The 19891-nt window shown below is 31.2% G+C and overlaps 1 protein-coding gene across 3 annotated transcripts in view; it reads right to left on the reverse strand.

Annotated features, from left to right (window-relative positions):
* LOC132041164 (NADP-dependent glyceraldehyde-3-phosphate dehydrogenase) overlaps nucleotides 1-19449 on the reverse strand; it is a 36672-nt gene extending 17223 nt beyond the window's left edge. Inside the window, exons 1-10 of one of the 3 annotated variants that reach the window (XM_059431986.1) lie at nucleotides 19181-19447; nucleotides 18116-18309; nucleotides 17368-17496; nucleotides 15708-15827; nucleotides 15082-15218; nucleotides 14781-14936; nucleotides 13762-14140; nucleotides 12994-13110; nucleotides 12791-12900; nucleotides 12118-12306 (exon numbers count right to left, since the gene is read on the reverse strand). In XM_059431986.1, the coding sequence (XP_059287969.1) occupies nucleotides 12297-12306; nucleotides 12791-12900; nucleotides 12994-13110; nucleotides 13762-14140; nucleotides 14781-14936; nucleotides 15082-15218; nucleotides 15708-15827; nucleotides 17368-17496; nucleotides 18116-18309; nucleotides 19181-19325 (1497 nt within the window). In that variant the 5' untranslated portion in view covers nucleotides 19326-19447 and the 3' untranslated portion in view covers nucleotides 12118-12296. Of the gene's footprint in view, nucleotides 1-12117; nucleotides 12307-12790; nucleotides 12901-12993; nucleotides 13111-13761; nucleotides 14141-14780; nucleotides 14937-15081; nucleotides 15219-15707; nucleotides 15828-17367; nucleotides 17497-18115; nucleotides 18310-19180 lie in introns of those variants that run through there. The other 2 variants (XM_059431985.1, XM_059431984.1) reach the window with 2 other exon arrangements.
* Nucleotides 19450-19891: the final 442 nt, after the last annotated feature.

The raw sequence follows: 19891 nt of genomic DNA on the forward strand, positions 1-19891 counted from the left end.
TTTTTCATTCATGTATTAGTTATTCCTGTATATTAGTAATTCCACCTTTTACCCCGCACAAAATAATACATAGATTCCTTCATAACTTATACATGTATTAGTTATGCGGGTTTCTAAATTGCAAACAAACGTCGTACTAATTTTATACATGAATAACTTACTTCCTAACTAGCTACCAAACCCGTTATAAGTATGTTAAAATTATTGCATGAACAAGGTGTGTCCTTACTAGCTATTAAACGTTGTATTAGTTATGCAGAGAATAATACATGAATAAGTGGTCTCTTAACAAACTATCAAACGACCCCTAATTGCGCTGCTTGCTCTTCCGAGTTGGTCTTTTTAACTTTTTTTAAGTTGTTGCAAACAAGGCTTCATCATCTTTTAAACATCATCATCATAAAATGATAAAGGCTTTATCAACTTAAAAAAACTGGGCACGTAAGTTTTTGTAAATTGATTCTGAATGTGGCTACTTGTACACTAATAAAATGAAACTACTGTTTGAATTATATTGAATAGTTAATCTTATCAACTATGACATCATCATTTGTGGAGTACTTTTTCCTATATATTAATTTTTTGTTTGAGTACTCTATTATTAAAAATTCAATCCTTACACATTTTTTTTAGAAACCTTGGCGATTTTCAAAGTAATATATAATTGAAAGGAAACTTATTTGGAAGAAAAAAATAAAAAATTTAAAATAAAATAGAACACTGCAAATTGATAGGGAAAAAACAAGAAATTTTAAGAAGCACTCTATGAAGTAGGGCTAAAAGTAAAAAGAAATGTTATACGACATGACAAGACGAGTTAAAATTAGCGGGTTAAGGTTAGTCTTGTTCTTCGCTGCGCTCACATCGGTTTTCATCCTGCAATATTCGTGTGTTTACTTCTTCACATTCTGAACTTCCTTGGTGAATATCCTGCCTCTGCTACTGATTGCATCAGTTATAAACTTTGTATGTGAATGTGGTGACATAAGTGATGAGCTATTTTATTGAGAATCGCGATTAGTTGGCAGCGATATATTCTGATTGCTGAAACAAATAGGCAACTGAACCTTCCGCTAATCATTAGTACCAAAGCAAAACAGATTGGTCGTTTCTTCACCTATTTGTATAGCTTCTGAATATGTAATCTGTATTCAAAAGTATAATAAACATTGATGCATTAATCTTCATTTCCGAACTACCTTTTTGTTTTTCGACAAAGAAGCATAGTAAATAAACAACCCAAGTAATATTCATATCAGTGGCAGATTTATGAATTAGAGGTTGTGAGTTCTGAAATGTGCATAGAACTCATCTATATTTGATTCTTGCACGTTTACTCTCACACACAGATACTAAAATATAGCGTAGTCAATACTAGTCATCAAATTATCTGAACCCTCTGATTGTCACCGATCAAATGATACTTTATATTAAGTGACAGTATAATAAAGCAAAATTAAATTAATTAGTCAAGAAATGTACCTTGGAAGTCAGGCAATCTTTGGTCCTTTCATTTCCAGGGAAACTATCAGATACCAAGAACTTACCCTCCCCAAGAATTCTAACTCCTCCTTCAGCAGTGTAAGAAATTAAATCTCCAGACCTTACAACCTTCATAAAACCTGTCGATAAAGCAATTAAATTTTTTCCAAATTGTACAATATTGTAAAGAGTTTAAGTTCTATGAACTAACAGTTTACACAGTCAGGTCATGACTCATAGGATAATTACAAGTAAAACTATGTTATAAACATTTAACTGTAACTGGTAAAATTAAAAATTATATTTGTCAATCCACCAAGAATTATTGGCTTCCAAAAACATCAAATTTATTTAAATATATAATTTATAATATGCATGCAGTGTCAGATAAGTGTATTAATAATACACTTTCTTTTTGTGTATTAAATATATAGGATTTACTTATTAAACTAAGTAGGCTTTTGGATATGCGATTTTATGTCATGAGATGAAATCAACGTTTGGACATGCGATTTCATCTCATGAGATAAATTCCAGGTCATCCAAAAAGGCATTATTTGGTATTTCAAATCATGATTTCAAAAGTAAGATTTGACCCATAAGTTTATATTTTGTAAAAAGAGACCCATAAGTTGATAGATATTTTTAATAATTATTCCTACCAATTATTTACCAGTGTCATTAACTTCTACCAACTTTTATTTATGAACTATGACTTGCTTATTTTGTAAGGATACTAAGATTTAGATTGTATAGGAATTGAGAAAGTTTTGATAATTTTCATAACTTGTGGGATTTTTATGTCTATAAGAAAAAATACAACTTAAGAAATTCAAATTGCATATCTAAATGTGTTTACATCTCATTATTTCAAATCATATCCAGACGGCTCCTAAGCTTGAGACTAGCTGCACATAGAAGTAGGTACTAGGAAATGACCTTTTATTTGCTTTCCACATTATTATGTTATTAATGAATAATAAAAAGAAGAGGTCTTTATTTTTTTTTTTTTTTTTTTTTTTTTTTTTTTAAGTAAGACAAGAATAAAATTAAGGAAAGAAAGGTTTCTGCTTAAACTAATAAATAATGGAGTATATGTATTAGCATTACCAGCGAACCAATGGAATTAGGACCAAGTGCAGTCATGTCAGATTTATTATTCTGATCCTTTTTTATTATTGTTTTCAACTTGCGCCTGACAACAGTTTTAAGTTTAACAAACAATTCTGTTTAACACCCCCCCCCCCGCGCCTCCTCCATGGTTATGAATTTAAAGCAGAAGTTGTATTGGTGGCAGGTTGTGGAGGTGGATTGGTGGTATATTGAGGTGAATTTAGAATTTAAATTTTATGAGTTTAAATTTGTGATTTTACCATCTCCATTAAATCTATTGGGTTCAGTGTCTATTATTTGTACATAGTTAATAAAAATTTTAACACGTATACGGTCAGAAGCAACCACATATAACATCTCTCTATAACAATTAAGTTTTTTAGAAATGGATTTTTTATGTTATATTTTACTTCTCTATAACGGTCTTTTACCTATAACAACAACAATAACCACCTTTATAACAACAAGTTCTTTGTAAATTTACCCCCGTATAACAACTATCTTCTTTTTTTGGTAGTATAATAATTATCTATCTTTATAAAAATAGAATACCTATAATTACCAATAATAAGTGTAAGGATTTTAACAAAATATTTAGATACTCTAAACATTATTTGTGATAAAAAATATTATATGAATATATGTATTTTCATCATTAAATTTTTTTTCTTCATAATGTAAAGTGTGACTAAGCTTAGAATTTGACAATTAAAAATGAAAAATTAAATTTTATGGATCTTTTTTACCTGTAACAGCGAATATTATTTAAATGACAATATTGTCATAGGTGTATACATGCCATTCGCTATAGTAGCCAAAAAATTTCGGACCCAATAATATTGTTAGAAAGAGTTTTGACTTTACATAGACTAAACCAACATTTAAGGGTTCAAATGAACCCATAGCGTATTCATTAGATATGCCACTGACAGTAGAGGTGGTTGGTAAGAGCGACACTTCTACAGAGACGTGGATTAAGAATATACATTGATAAGTTCAACTTTTAGGTTGTTGCCGTGAACCGATTACATATTTGAGATTATACATTTAAAATAAATTTTATTTTTGCAATATTAGTAATTAGATATGTGTGTGTATGCGCGCGCGCTCACATACAGGAACATAGTGGAAGTAGTATACACGCTATGATTTTCCGACAAAGGGTGTTCAATTGATCAATAACTCTAAAGCTCAGTGCTAGTATTTGAACTATATAAACCCTATCATTGAGGAGAAGATTGTCCAAATGATCGATCATTCTAGAGCCCAGTTACAATATTTGACATGCACACACAAAAAATGATCTATAGGTGAGGGTTGTTCAACTGATAAATCACTCTTGAGCCTAGATTTGAACTATATGCACCCAATGATTTTACGGCGAAAGGTGTTCAAATGTGACGAGTGCAAAACACAGTATAAATTAAGCGTTTCTCCAGTCAAAGATAGTTAGTTCAGATCGTCTTCACAGGGATTGATACAAATAATTACTCAAGCGGAACCTCACTTGGTATTATTCATGAAATAAAAACTTGAGTTTGTTGTGGTTATAAACCACGATTATCGACTACAATGTAATTAAAGACAATTGACAACGAAAGCAAATGTTACTATTAATATGAGAAGTAAGGACAGTAGACAAGACATATGCAAGATTTAGCAGTTAGCTTCGATTCGTTTTATCACCTCTAAATATTATTGAGTTTCTCGAATTCAATAAGTAATTAGTTTACTCTAGAATCTAATAAATATGTTCTGATTATTTTACAGACTTCATAAATTAAACTAATGCAAGCCTTGAGAATGTTAAAAAATTATGGATACGAATAGATCTTCAGACGACCTCTCACGAATATCGTCAGCTTATAACCCAAGATAAATTATTCAAGAATCTCTTCTGATTACTTAATAAAATCATTCAATCATGAGCTAAATTAGATTTATATTAAGAAATTCATTAAACATTTTTTCTTACAATTAAAGCATCCAAAAATATCTCAATAATCAAATGAAACTAATATCCCTGAGTTCAAGACTGATGAAAAGCCTGTGAACATATGAAAGAATATATTAAGGGTTTAGTCTTAAGGAAATTGTCTCTCGAATATTTTTCTCTCGTAGTTCAGCCAATAATTCAAGAAGCTCTTTCGATTACTTAGAAGAATCACCAACTAAAACCAAACAAAATAATGCAAAGATATTCACCAAACTATTCCTCTTTCGATTAAATAAAATAGTAGATAACCTGCAATTCAATTCAAAATCCCGTTAACGAATTCAAGTAATAAAACGAGAGTCGAATCTAAAAACGTCAATCAATACATCATGTCTGTCAAAACCCTATAAGAAACTACTCCATAATAGAATAAAAGAACATAGAAGAAATAGAACTAGAAAACATCATAACCGACGATTGATCCAAACTTCCGTATTGAATCAAATCGTGATGGAAAGTAATGAATTCGGCCGTCAAATCCTCTTCTACGCTCCTCCAATGGTCCCAGGTCAAAAGTCCCTTAAAAATCACAAACTAAAAAATAGGCTGAAATTGGCCTATCACCCCGCGGTCCGCCTCGTAGCTTGCTCGACAGTAGGCCAAATATTTTGCAGCCTTATTTTTGTCCATTTTCTTCACTTTTCAGCATGCATAACCGGTTCGCGAACCCCCATCTCTTCCCGATTTATTTGTTGGGCTTCAACTCCTTCAAAGTCCTAAAATCCTCTATTTAGGCTCCAAAAATGCTTGTTTATTCAGGAACAAGTCCTACACAAGAAAACACACATAATAAGTATAAAATACTACATTATAGCTCAAACACATATTAAAATGTAGTCAATAAAGTTGTGAAACATCCATGATTCTAGCCTATCATCAAAATGGTAGATCACCCTTGATCCTAGTAGTGGTAGTTGAGCTATATACATCTTTTGATTTTCCAACAAAAAATGTTCAACTGATCAATCACTCTTGTATCTGTGTCATCCCGCCACTGTGACAAGCTAACAATGAAATCAAAAAGAGAGTGAGGAGGTGGGGGTGATTAACTTACCTAAATTGAAGAAAAGAAGGAAGGTAGGTGAAGAACTGTGTTGCGGTGTTAAGAGAAGAAAGGGAATTAAATAGTTGAATTGAAGTGAAGTGATTGTTGTTGGATAGGATAGTTAAGCGGTTATAATTCACACCGATTTAACACCGATGTGGATTATAGCCTCTTAACTATCCTCTCTAACAACAATCAGTTCACTTCAACTATTTAATTCCCTTTCTTCCTTTTTCAATGCACCATATTTCTTCACCTACCTTCTTTCTTTTCTTCAATTTAGGTAAGTTAATCACCCCCACCTACTCACCCTCTCTTTGATTTCATTGTTAGCTTGTCACTCTAGAAGTAGTGGCGGGATGACATAGATACAAAAGTGATTGATCAGTTGAACATTTTTAGCCGGAAAATCATAAGATGTATATAGCTCAACTACCACTACTAGGATCAAGGGTGATCTATCATTTGAACACCTTTCGCTGTAAAATCATTGGGTGCATATAGTTCAAATCTGGGCTCAAGATTGATTTATCACTCGAACAACATTCACCTAAAAATCAGAGTGTGTGTTCACATTAAATGCAAGTTTCCGAGGCTGAAAAACATGATTTGACCAATTTAACAGAAAGTCATTTAAGCATGCATGTAATACAAATGTCAATCAACACGAAATTGGAGATGTGCATGTGTTTAAGAAACGTCTTAAACAAAGCACCTTCCTTTTGTTTTTGTGATATAAAGGTCGAATGACTATATTTAGGTTCTTTTTTGGCTTTAATCATTTGGTAACTGAAATCTATTAAACTTGATTATTTTATTTTTTGCATAGTAGATATTAAGCTCACAAGTATAATTTTCTCATTTGCTCATTATCAAAACGGACTTCATTCTTAGTTAAAGTTGTGATATTTTAATTATTCCACTCGATGGCAGAGCCATTTTCATCTAAGGCAAGTCAATTGGCACTCTTTCAATGAAAAACTTAACAATAATAACCAAAGTATGATTCAGGGAATTAGAGTTATGAAACAAGAAAACAAAGTTAAGACTCGTTAATAGATTCATCACATTCCAAAGTCATAATTCAACCTAAGTTCAACATAATAGGTTTTTTGTGGAATTAAATATATAATTTTAATATCAAAAATTGTAATTCATGAAAATTATTAAAATTATCGGATTTCTACGAAAAATAAATTTATCAAACACTCTTATCAGATGTGAACCTAAAACCTTAAAATCGAAATTTTAATTGAAATATGTCTAAAGTTTTGCTTGCACAAGCAATATATCAGTCAAACTTCAAGCAAAAGTTTGTAACTTGGATGTGAATTTTTGCAATTTCGCTCACTTACAAAAATTGATTCTAAGATGATTGAACTTACTGTTTATAAACTTCGGCTATGATTTAAATGGAGTCCAAAATCGCTTATTTGTGCACTTCCTCATTCTCATCCATCAATGACCCAATAAAATGTATTTAAGGGATAACCCGATAACCAAGTGGTCACAATTTGAATAGTGTTTTGTATCCAAATGGGAAAGTCACACGAGTAGAACTTTTTTAAATGGTAATTAGAAAGATTACAATTACTTTCAAAAAATTACATAAATACAACTTATTCAAAATTTTAACTTCTTAATTACAAAAATACAACTTTTTACATTCCTAAAATATTAATAATACATAATTTTAGGAGTTACTACTATTAATACATATCCACTTTTTACTTTCTCTTTTTTTCAAAATCACTAGAATGTAATTTTTTAAATAAACATAACAAAATTACTTCAAATCCCACATTTCCATCTACCGCTTTAAAAAAGACTTTTTTTTTTCTTTCGTTTCCTCCTTTTTATTCTTTTTTTTTTATTTCACTTGATGATGATTCAATTATTTTTGTATGACTAAAAGAAATTATTTGAATATATTAATATTAAGAAAAGTACATGAAAAGATATGGTATATGGAAATATGGTATGAGAAATGTACATGAAAATATACCTTAAAAAGTATATGGTATATTCAAATTGGTATATTTAACTGAAAAGATGATAACAAAATATTTGTGAATATAATAGTAGAAATTAGTATATTTAAGTTATAATTAATATACAAAGTATATAATATAATAATATTATTTGTGTATATAATATATAATATTACGATATACCTAATATATGAATATATTACTCTATATGCCAACCAATTGTACTCTACAATAACATATAAAATATTCAATATACAATATATAGAAAGAATAATATAATTACGTATGAATTACCACTAAACTAGGATCTTAATTAATAATTCACACCACCTCCCATAAAACTTGGATTCCTTTATGCCATCACATATTAATTATTCGATTTTTTTCTCTCTCTTCCATCAAATAGGAAAATTAACTCCATTTTATATTTGTATATAGTTAATATAATAAAAAATATATGCCTAATATATACAATAATGCATGTGGTCATGTATATATATATATATATATATATATATATATATATATATATATATATACACTTTTTGTTTACCGTACATAAGAAATTATTTTATATATATAGTATATAAGAGTTAATATACATAAAAAATAATATTTTATATAGTATATAATAGTGAAATATATATATATATATATATATATATATATATATATATAATACTTTTTGTTTACTATACATAAGAAATTATTTTATATATATAGTATATAAGAGTTAATATACATAAAAAATAATATTATATATAGTATATAATAGTGAAATATATATATATAAAATACTTTTTATTTACTATACATAAGAAATTATTTTATATATATAGTATATAAGAGTTAATATACTATACATAAGAAATTATTTTATATATATAGTATATAAGAGTTAATATACATAAAAAATAATATTTCATATAGTATATAATAGTGAAATATATATATAAAAAATACTTTTTGTTTACTATACATAAGAAATTATTTTATATATATAGTATATAAGAGTTAATGTACATAAAAAATAATATTATATATAGTATATAATAGTGAAATATACATAATATATAAGTACAAGAATATATATACTTGTTCAAGGAATTATATAATATATATCATATAAACATTAATACTATTTCATGGATCAAAATGCTAGCTGAGTATTTGGGATGTTTAGAAAAGTAATTAACGTGTTTTCATATGTATTTAATGTAGTTATCACTAATATGGGAAACTCCTTATTATTAGCCTTTTATTCATAGCAACATTTTATTATTTATGGTATAAAATTATACATATACTCTAAATATAGAATATATATTGTATTTATGTAATTTCGTTAATAGTTGTAGATTACGAAATATTTTACTTATTACTTGTATTTATGTAACTTTCCCTATCCAAATTCTATAGGCCTTTTACCCATTGCAACTCACTTAGAGCCCGTTTGGATTGGCTTATAGCTTAAAGCTGTTTGCAGCTTATAAGCTGGAAAAAATAAGTTGGGGTAGTCCAACTTATTTTTTTTGGCTTATAAGCTCGTTTTCGGTTTATAAGTCGCTTTAGATAAACTAAGTTAAATGGGTCCAATTATTTTTTTGAGCTTATTTTAAGCACAAAATGACTTTAAGCTGACCAACCAAACACTCAAAAAAGCTAAAAACAGCTTATAAGCCAACTTATAAGCCAATCCAAACGGGCTCTTAGTTTCTCTTTATTTTTATTTTTTAAGATAGTTGATCCCTCTCTATTAATCTCTTTAATTATGTGAAAAAGGATGGAGGTTTAGCGGCCAAGGTAAAGTATCCGCATCGAGTGTCTATATCGAATCAATTAAAGCAAGACCTATATATTTTCATTTTATTTTAACTATTATGATTAAATTGTTTGATTTGATATGAACAACTGTGCGAGTAGTTATAATCAAACATTAAATGCATTGATATGAAAAAGAAAAAGAAAAAAAGCAGCTTTATTGTAATTTTTGTGCGGATTTTCCTTCAAATGTACTGGTCTTTTATTTTTGTACTTTATTAAATTTTTGTACTGATTTATAAACTTCAGCTATGATTTAAATGGAGGCCAAATTTGGCTGTCTGTGCACTTGCCCATTCTCATTTTTTTTTTTTTTTTTGTGCAGATTGTCCTTCAAATGCACTGGTCTTTAATTTTTGCCCCTCAAATTGATGGTCTTTAATCATTGTCCTTCGCCTAATATCATGAGGTTTGGAGTTTGAAACCCGTCTCAGTTAAAAAAAAAAAAAAAATTGCAAGGCAAACTTTCATAGCAAAGATAGGCATATTCGGCTAAAGTTTGAGCCTTAACAGAGTTTTTGTTCCAACCGAATTTTTTTTTTAAAAAAAAAAGCCTTAATGCAAACCTCTACCTTAAGCTAGAGTTTGCAATCAAACTCTAACTTAAGGTAGAGTTTCAAACTCTGCTTAAAGGCCTAACTTTAGTACGAAACTCTATCTTGCAAATTTATTTTAATTTTTGGCTGAGCAGGTATTCAGACTCGGAACCAAAGGGTTTTTAGCGAAGGACGAAAATTAAAGACCAACAATTTGAGGGACGAAAATTAAAGGCCACCAATTTGAGGGATAAAAATAAGGACAATCGTGCAAATTCCACATTCTCATTTGTCAACAGCCTAGTAAAATGCGTTTAAAGGATGGCCCAATAACCAGGTGAACACAATCTGAATGGGACAATTTGCACGATTGTCCTTATTTGGGGGTGGTATTTAATTTTGGTCCTCAAATTGTTGGTCTTTAATTTTTGGCCTTCGTCTAAAATCTATGGGTTCCGGATTCGAACTCCCGCTCAATCAAAAATTTAAAAAGAATTGCCTGCAAAGCTCTCCCTTAAGGCAGAATTTGCTACCTTACAATGCAGAGTTTGCTTTAAGGTAGCAAAGGCAGAGTTTGCCTTCAGGCATAAGGCAAAACTTGAATCCAAAACTCCGAGTTGCGATTTTTTAAAAAAAATTTCACTGAGTGAAGGTTCGAACCAAGAACTCCTGAATTTTTAGGTAAAGCACAAAAATTAGAGACCAACAATTTGAGAGGCAAAAAAATTAAAGACCAGTGCCTCTGAAGGGAAATCCTCGAAAAAAAAAAGATCTAAATGCAGGGTCGGGGTAATTTGCACTTTTGTTCCTATTTTATGCTGGTCTTAATTTTTGTCCTTCGGGCTGGTATTTAAGGTTTGCCCTTTAAAATCGAACTTGTGAGGGGCATAAATTACGTATCACAACAAGATCCAAAGAAAATCTTGAATGATAATAAAACTTATGTCCTGCTAGGCTTAAGTTTGATTTGAAGGACAAAAGTTAAAAGATCAGCCCATTTGAAGGGCTTAAAGATGAGTCCATTTGAAGGGAAAACCGTGCAATTACTTCTTTTGTATCTGAATCCTATCGGTCTTTTAGCCATTGCAACTCAGTTAGTCCCTCTGTATATTTTTTTAAAAGTAGTTGATCACTCTTTATTAATTCCTTAATTAGGTGAAAGATACGGAGGTTTAATGGCCAAGGTAAAATTTACCTTCATCAAATGCCCATATCAAATCAAAGAAAGCAAGGGATATGTATAACAATAGTCATTCTCTCCCTTTTATTCTATGCATTATCTATTTTATCCTTGACTTTTTTAATCCCTCATCTAGGTAATACCTTTTATATAATATAATATATATATTTTTTAACCTAAATATCAATCATAAAAAATAACATTAGATTTTGTTGTAAATTCTAAAAGGATTATTCTACTTATAATATGAACTTACGTAAAACTTTATTTATGATTGATATTTAATACATTTATGATTGAGTATATAACTTAATATTGTTCTATAGTAAAAGGAATTAAATCCATAAAGTGTGTGTTTGTACACACACTCACATATACGTAAGTTTCACTGATATCGTATTCTTTATTGTCAATATATAAATGAGTTTTGATTGTCATTAATGGAAGAATTTTTAAATAATAATTTTAAATTCGTTAAATTATAAATAGATAATCTTTTAGGAATTTGTTATAGAATATACCTCTGTTTTTATTAGTTAATTTGTATTACCTACATTGAAATATATTATTACCTGTTATTTTTACTTGTATAAATACAGGTATTAAAGTTTTGATTATTATTAATAATAATAATTCTTATTGTTCTCATTTATTTCATTCTAGAACGTATTAGGTTATATACTCAATTAGAATTTCTTATTTTTCTTTTTCCTTCTTGAAAATAATATTTATTTTCTTATAGGAAATTTGTTACATAGATTAAGAAGATACAAAGGGGGGAGAATGATTATTGTTTAAAATTGAGTCGAGAGTTTGATTTTTAAAATAAAGTTGGGAGGTGAAAATTATTTTCACCCATTCTCATTTTAATTTTGACTATTACCGTTAAATTGTTTGATTTGATATGATATGATATGATAACCCGTTTGAGTAAAGTATGATCAAACGTTAAATGCCGGATACGAAAAGAAGTTTTTATTTGCTTTGAATGCACAAAACCAGCCCAAACACAGGCCCAACTAAGAAGCCCAAGTAGAAGAGTACCGCAAAGAAAGCTTTATTTGCTTTTATTTCCATAGCTTCATTTGGAATTACAGCTGGAAAAAATCTTCCCAACTAAGAAGCTTTATTCTCATAGTTTTCTGTGAAAATTAAACAGTAAAATGAAGTCAAGAAACATGAAGAAGTTGTTCTTGGAGGAAAAAAGAAAAAGGAAATTTAAAATAAGCCGCAAAAGATATTGAATGGTGGAAGTTGGGGCCTTTTCAAAATATTTCTCCACCTATTTTTTGATCGGGCACAAAGTTTAAAAATGTAAAATAAAAAGACTTTTGAATTTATAGTGTTAAACATATCATGTCATTCCTTTAAAGATAGTCATTAATGTGAAAACGAAAATGTTGGAATAAAAAATGTACTAAATATAGAAAGGTGACATAAATCCAAACACAAATATTTAACTTGATATCTCTTTATCATGCCTCTTGTTCACCAATATAAATCTTGATAAGCTCAAAAAGGAGAAAATAGACAATATTCAAGTTCACTACCATCTACAACATAGCTTCTTGAATTTAAGTACTACTTATTACTGTCTTATTTCTAAAGAAACAGTGGTTTATTTACCCCATAGTATAAGTGGGAGTTGGCAAGTTGATCACAGTGGTCTTCACTTTAGTCATCATGTTAATGCTGTTAGTAATCCCTTGTGATCCAATTCCACTGTCCTTTATACCCTGTTAAAACAAATTAATTAACCTTGATTACTATGAAATTATCGCGAAGATATTCAAAATTAAGTAATTTAGAATATGGAAAATGGAGTTTACCTGGAAAGGGAAATGATCCGGTCCACGAGCCGGAGCTGAGTTAATTTGAACGGTTCCCGTCTCCATTGCATCACTGATCAGTATTGCTTTGTTGATGTCTTTGGTGAACACACAACCCTGTAGTTGAGTCGAATTTATCAACCTCAGAGTATATTAAGGAGTCATTTGGTTCACATGCTAATTATGATGGGATTATAATGTAGGAACTCTTTTATGCCGTGAATAATAATGTGAAGGAATTATATAATAGGGTGAATAATAATGCAGATATCGTTTTGCGGTGACTAACAGAACGAGAATGTTATGTAGGGATTACCTTCCTTAACGTATACTTTTTATCTCCGAATTGCTAATACATGAATTCTTATTTAGAAAAGTGATCTTTACGCAAATAGCCGCTTGGATCACTATTTACTTTTCCTAGCTAGTATACATAGATTATTCACAGTTATACACATATTATACATGAATTATACATATATTTTATCCAACGACTATTCTAGTTTAAATAGTTGGATGGACAACTATTTACGTTAATTCTTCTTCATTGACTAATACATAGGTTTATGCATAACTTAATGCGAGTATTATATAATACAGCCAACCAAATGTTATGCCGGATTTTTTTTTATTTTTAATAAGGCCAATCAAACATTGGATATGTCTTTTTCTAATTCCTCGAACCAAACAGTGCACTATTTTTTTCTTCTTCCGAGGTCAACCAGAAGAAGTAATGCACCAAGTTATGATAGAGGAGAGAAAAGGTACCTGCAAACCAAAATTGCTAGCATTGCAGTGGTGGATTCCTTCTTCGACGGAGTTAATGCGAATAACGGGCAAAACTGGTCCGAACGGTTCTTCCCATGCGATTCTCATGTCTGGCCTAACATTGTCTAACAACAGGGGCCAAATAAGGTTGCCTTCTCTCTTGTATGGCTGGCAAAATGTTGCATCTTTCTGCTTTGCATCCATGACCAACCCCTCGATGAAGTTTGCGGATGACTCAGAGACAACTGGAGTGATATCACAATTATCTTCCGGTGGCCCAACTGTTAGCTTTGCCACTTTGGCATTTACCTTCTCAACAAGAGTGTCTGCCACTGATTCCATCACCAACACAACCTTAACGGCTGTACATCTTTGACCACTGTGGTAGACATGGATATCAATCGTTAATTATAAAGTGTTGTTAAGACAATCAGGTACTTGAGTAAATTAAGCATATCCATGTCGCATCTACATATTGGTTAAGTAATTCATAACAACATCACTTATTAGTTATTACATGTAATATGAACTCTACAACAAAAAGTGATCACCTATCGTATTCATTAATGCACGAACAAAAATGTGCCTCAAGTATGAGCGATAATAAATCAGGAAAAACATGAAGTTATTCCATAAATGTTTATAAGGGATGTTCTTTTTAATCGCCTACTGCCAATAAAGTTGTAAGAACTTGGTTGTTAAAGCTGTATCAGTGAGACTAACACTGACCAACAAGGGCTATGGTGAGTACTTATTCATCCTTAAATATCGCTTCGGGTTTGAGTGTTGGGTATGGAGTCACATTTACTAGGAAGCACTTCACCCTCATTGTGGGACTTCCCCGCGCGAATCCGGATTTAGCCGGGCCTCAACGCGGGTACCGGACATCGGTGGGAAACCAAAAATAAATAAATAAATAAACCAACACTAACAAGCATTTCCAAATAGTCAATGATAAGTCACTTAACTAAAGAAAAACCAACATGTTTTCTTTTGATAATGAAATAAACCTCACACACCTGTAAGAAAATCCTCCTTTCACAATATTTCCGGCAGCCAAATCTAAATCAGCATCTTCGAGCACAATACAAGCATCCTTTCCTCCTAGCTCCATCTGTAGAGGGACCATTCCTGCTTTCTTTGAGATTGCAACGCCGGTGTCTCCACCGGTGAAGCTGATAAAAGAAAACAAGTGCATCGTTATTCGTAGATACACAAATATATAGAATGGGATGAAGGAACTCGTTTACCTGGTAGTGTTTCACTTGCAGTCTAAGAAAAAGTGTAAATTCGAATAATGTAAAGAACAACATCAGTTACCTTATACAGTTTACTCCAGGATGCATAGTGAGAAAATCACCGATTTCAGAACCTTTTCCTGTGATACAACTGATAAGGCCTTTAGGAAATCCAGCTAAGTGGAAGCAATGCACCATATGCAGGGCAGCCACAGCACCCTGTTACAAATGATCGCTCAAAGGTAAGTAGACATTTGGACATGAAGTTAAGTTGAAAAAGAGTATTTGAAAATTGAAGTTGGGTTTGGAAAAGCATTTCACTTGAAAATATGTCTGAAATTTTGTGCGGGAAACAAATTTACTTGAAAAAGTAGTTAGAACCAGTTTTTCAACTTCAAGTTTGAGTGAAAAATTGACTACAATGTATAACCAAACAGTTCTTTGGAAAGAAAGTTGAAAAGAAGCAAAAGATTTGTTTGTCCAAATGGGCGCTAACTTTAGCCCTGTTGGCACTTCTTTTCTCGAAGTTAAATCATGCTAATATTGTCCATTTATAGAGCTCCTTTAGTGGAAAGTAAAGCTGAGAATGATAAACGGAAAGAGATGCGTCATCGTATAGAATACAATTGATGAATCGGAGAAACTATATAGAAAGAGTTTAATGCATTATAATAAAGCTAATCTAGGACTAAAGTTTAGTGAAGTAACCTGAGTTGGAGGCTTGAGAACTAAAGAGTTTCCAGCAATCAGTGCGGGGCCAATCTTGGAGACAGCAAGATTGACTGGATAGTTGAAAGGAGGAATGGCTAGAATCACACCCAATGGGATCTGTACTCCGGACACGTGAAGGTCATAATCATAATTATGAGTTTTAAATGATACTTTTCTACTGATAAAGGAAAATTTACAGATAATATGCGCCCGTTTATGCAGTTACAAAATGCAAAAAGAGCAACAGAAGATGTCACAAAAGTTTTGCTATTGCAAATTGGCATAAAAAAGGGAATTTTGCATGTTCGGATTAATTAGATAGCTACTTTTCGTTCATAAATTATGGGACATTGAGTGGTTATAGACTAATGTTTTGAGTTTCTACATTTTCTCCTATTTTTTCTGATTTATCTTCTGACTAGTTCAGATTCAGGTTGAAAAATGTTCTCATAACCTCGCCTGACTTGGAATCGGTTTATGTTGCCTTCCTTTGAAATAGACAAGCATGATTAGCATTTGGCTTCACTCGGGAAAAGACAAAACTGAAAGCTGAATACTCCCTGTCCTAATTTATGTGATAAACACTTTCCTTTTTAGTCAGTTCCCCAAAAAAATGATACTCCCTCCCGTCCCAATTTATATGTAGTTTGACTCGGCACGCAGTTCAAGAAATAAAGGAAGGCTTTTGAATCTTGTGGCCTAAAAAGAGCCAAAGATATTTGTGTGGTTATAGATCATCTCGTTAAACATAAAAGGTCAAAGTTTAAGGTTAGATTGTTACCAAATAAGGAAATGTGTCATTCTTTTTGGGACTGACTAAAAAGGAAAGTGTGCCATATAAATTGGTACAGAGAGAGTACGTTTATATATTTAAAAACAATTTAACGTTAAGCTTTTTATTTTACCCTTATGAGATAATTATAGCCACACAAATGTTTATGGTTTGTTTTAGACCACAAGTTTTAAAAGTCTTTCTTCTTTTCTTCGTGCTCAGTCAAAGTACATCACCTAAATTGGGAGGGAAGGGAGAATATCTTTTTGGTTTGTTCAAACTTGTCTTCATCATGTTTCTGAAATTCCATTTAAATTAGTAATATTCCCTAAGCATATTCTTTATAGGCCAATGTTTAGATCATGTCAATTTTTAACTCTTTCTTGACTTCTTCTAGTCTATAAGGTCCATTTAGGTGGATCACACAAATGGTATACCCACAGTACTATATGTCAATCCCTTAAAATACCTGATATTTTGTTTAAAATCAGATCAAACATTTTTTAAGTCAATAATTAGAAAAGAAAACTTCCATCCCTGTCGTGGTGATCTTTTCTTGTTTCTGTAAGAACCTAATTGGTTTTCCGGAATTATTATATTCGCCTGAGTGAAATCACATGTCCTGGCAATATAATACCACTGCAACAACATTTCCAATGGATGCCACGAAATCGTATCCGTTAGACAAGCTCATCGTTCCAACAATTTATATTAGGTGTAAAGCCAACATGCTTTGCGGAAAACAACGAAAGGAAAATACTAAAATGGTAGACAAGTCACGAAAATATCTTCATCATCTGACGGTCAATACAAATTGATGATTCTTTATACTAATAAATGGCATTATAATAAAGCATAATTAAATGAGTTAGTCAAGAAATGTACCTTAGAAGTCAGACAGTATTTGGTCCTTTCGTTCCCAGGGAAACTATCGGATACCAAGAACTTACCCTCCCCAAGAATTCTAACTCCTTCTTCAGCAGTGTAAGAAATTAAATCTCCAGACCTCACAACCTTCATCAAATCCATATCATTATCAGTCGATAAAGTAATTAAAATTTCTGAAAAATTCAAGAATATTTTACAATTTTTAAATTCTATAAACTGATTGTATAAAAGATATTCACACAATCAGGTGACTTATAAGGTAATTACAAGTAAATCTATGTCATAATCAGGTGACTTAATTACAAGTAAACCTATGTTGCTTGGATTCTCCAAAATATTGCAGCACCTGTGTCTGATCCTCCAAAAATTCACTATTTTTGGAGAATCTACCACGCGCCCGTCAACATTTCTGAAGAGTCCGAACAACGAAGAGTTAAACAACAGTAATAGTTATAAGATCTTAACACTATCAACTTCTATGTAGCTCGGACTCTCAAAAAATGTTGCCGCACCTGTGTCGGATCTTCCAAAAAAGGCACTAGTTTTGAAAGATCGGACACGCACCAGGTGGCATTTTCGGAGAGTCCAAGCAACATAGGACTCAACTTACAACAACAACATCATACCCAGTGTGTGATCTCGGGGTCTGGGAGAGTCGGGTGTATGCAGACCTTACCCCTACCTTTCTCAAGGTAGGACTCAGCATATATTACTTAAATTCTTCTTTTAGTTTATAATGAGGTACCTCAGTGACAGCATCTTTAGCTGGTTTTGCAATTTCTTTTACAAGGCATTCAGCAATAGGGGCTTTGTGTTCTTTCAAGATTGCAGCTGCCTTATGAAGTAACTCTGCTCTTTTCCAGAGTGGTGTTTTAGCCCATGATTTTTGTGCAGCTTTTGCTATTTCCATTACTTTGTTCACCTCTTCTTGTGTACAAGCTGCATCATAATTCATAAAAGGAAAAAAAAATTCAAAAGATCCATCAAATCCCACAATTTCACTTTAATTTTCAAGCCATGGACATGGAAACACTTGGATGTAAAAAACCAAGAAATAGTCCATGCATAAGTTCTTTTACCAATGTATTATAAATGAGTTTACGTTCTATGCACTGACAGTCTAAAATTTATACAGTCGGGTCACTTAGGATAAACGTTGGCCGGTTGCCTGATTAAACTATAATAGGTTAAACTATATGTCACTGTATATAACTTAAATCCAATAGATGAGTAGTAAAGTTGACAAAATATAAAGAGAATCTAGTACTAGAATTTCTTGGCTGTTTGTGTGACCAATGATCATAAAATTCACAACAAAACAGAACACTTAGTAAGTCTGAAAGTTTTAAGTGCAGTCAAAAGCAAAACTAGAATTTTGAGTTTATGAGTGGGTTCTAATAAATTATGATTTTTAAACATAACTACATAGTTTAGGCCAAAACTTCTTTTGCAGAACACGTAAGCAGAAGTGTAGCTTCGCCCCTGCATAGGTCCCTTCGGCAAAAAATTACACTATATATATAAGGTTAAAATTATTTTTTATGTATATATAATAGATGTTGAACCTGTTGCTTATTCGTGTATTTACCTCTTCATATTTTTTAACCCCTTAATAAAAATCCGGCTCCTCCACTAACTACATTACCACAAATTCCAACACTTTGCACAAAATTCAAGGAACCCCATAAACATATGACATAAAATTTATCAAAGAAGAAGCTCAAACAAACATCAATCTTGTTATTTTCACCCCACACACACACACAAAAAAAAAGTTTCAATTTTTTTTTAATAAAAAAAAAAAAAATACCTTGAACCTTGTACTGTGTTTTTCTTGTAGTAGGATTGATAATAGCAACAGATTTTCCAGAAGTTGATTTCTTCCATTCTCCTTCACAATAATATTTGAACACATCCCCATCAATTATCTCTGCAAATACTCCATTTCCAGCCATTTTTACCAATGAATCAACCTTTTTTTTTTTTTTTTTTGAATTTTTTCTTCTAGTTAATTTTCATAAAGAAAAAAGAAGAGAAATGGTGGATATTTTTTTGTGAGTTTTAGTGGTGAATACAAAGTGAGTGAAAGAGTGAGTTCTATAAATATTGAAGAAAGGTGAGCCACACTTAATACTGATCAATTTTCAGACACAGATTCTGGTTAAGTATTTGACATTGTTTTTGGAGAGTATTTACGAGATTGTCATTCTGATGTAGCAGTTAGAAATTAAAAGTTAGTTGAGACACGTTTCTTTATGAACGGTCCACTTGTAAAAGTTTCATGACTTAGAGCCTGTTTGGATTGGGCTTTTAAGTTACTTTTTTAAAGCATTTTTTTCGAACTTTTTTGAGTGTTTTTTAGCTTAAAAGCCATTTTGTCTTAAAAATAAAAAATTAATTGGCTTTGTTTAGCTTAACTTATCTAAAGCGAGTTATAAGTTGAAAACGGTTATAAAGCTAAAAAAATAAGTTGACTACACCAACTTTTTTTTTTTGGCTTATAAGCTATTTCAGCTTATAA

Source organism: Lycium ferocissimum, chromosome 12, assembly GCF_029784015.1.
Source record: "Lycium ferocissimum isolate CSIRO_LF1 chromosome 12, AGI_CSIRO_Lferr_CH_V1, whole genome shotgun sequence".
NCBI classification, from domain to species: domain Eukaryota; kingdom Viridiplantae; phylum Streptophyta; class Magnoliopsida; order Solanales; family Solanaceae; genus Lycium; species Lycium ferocissimum.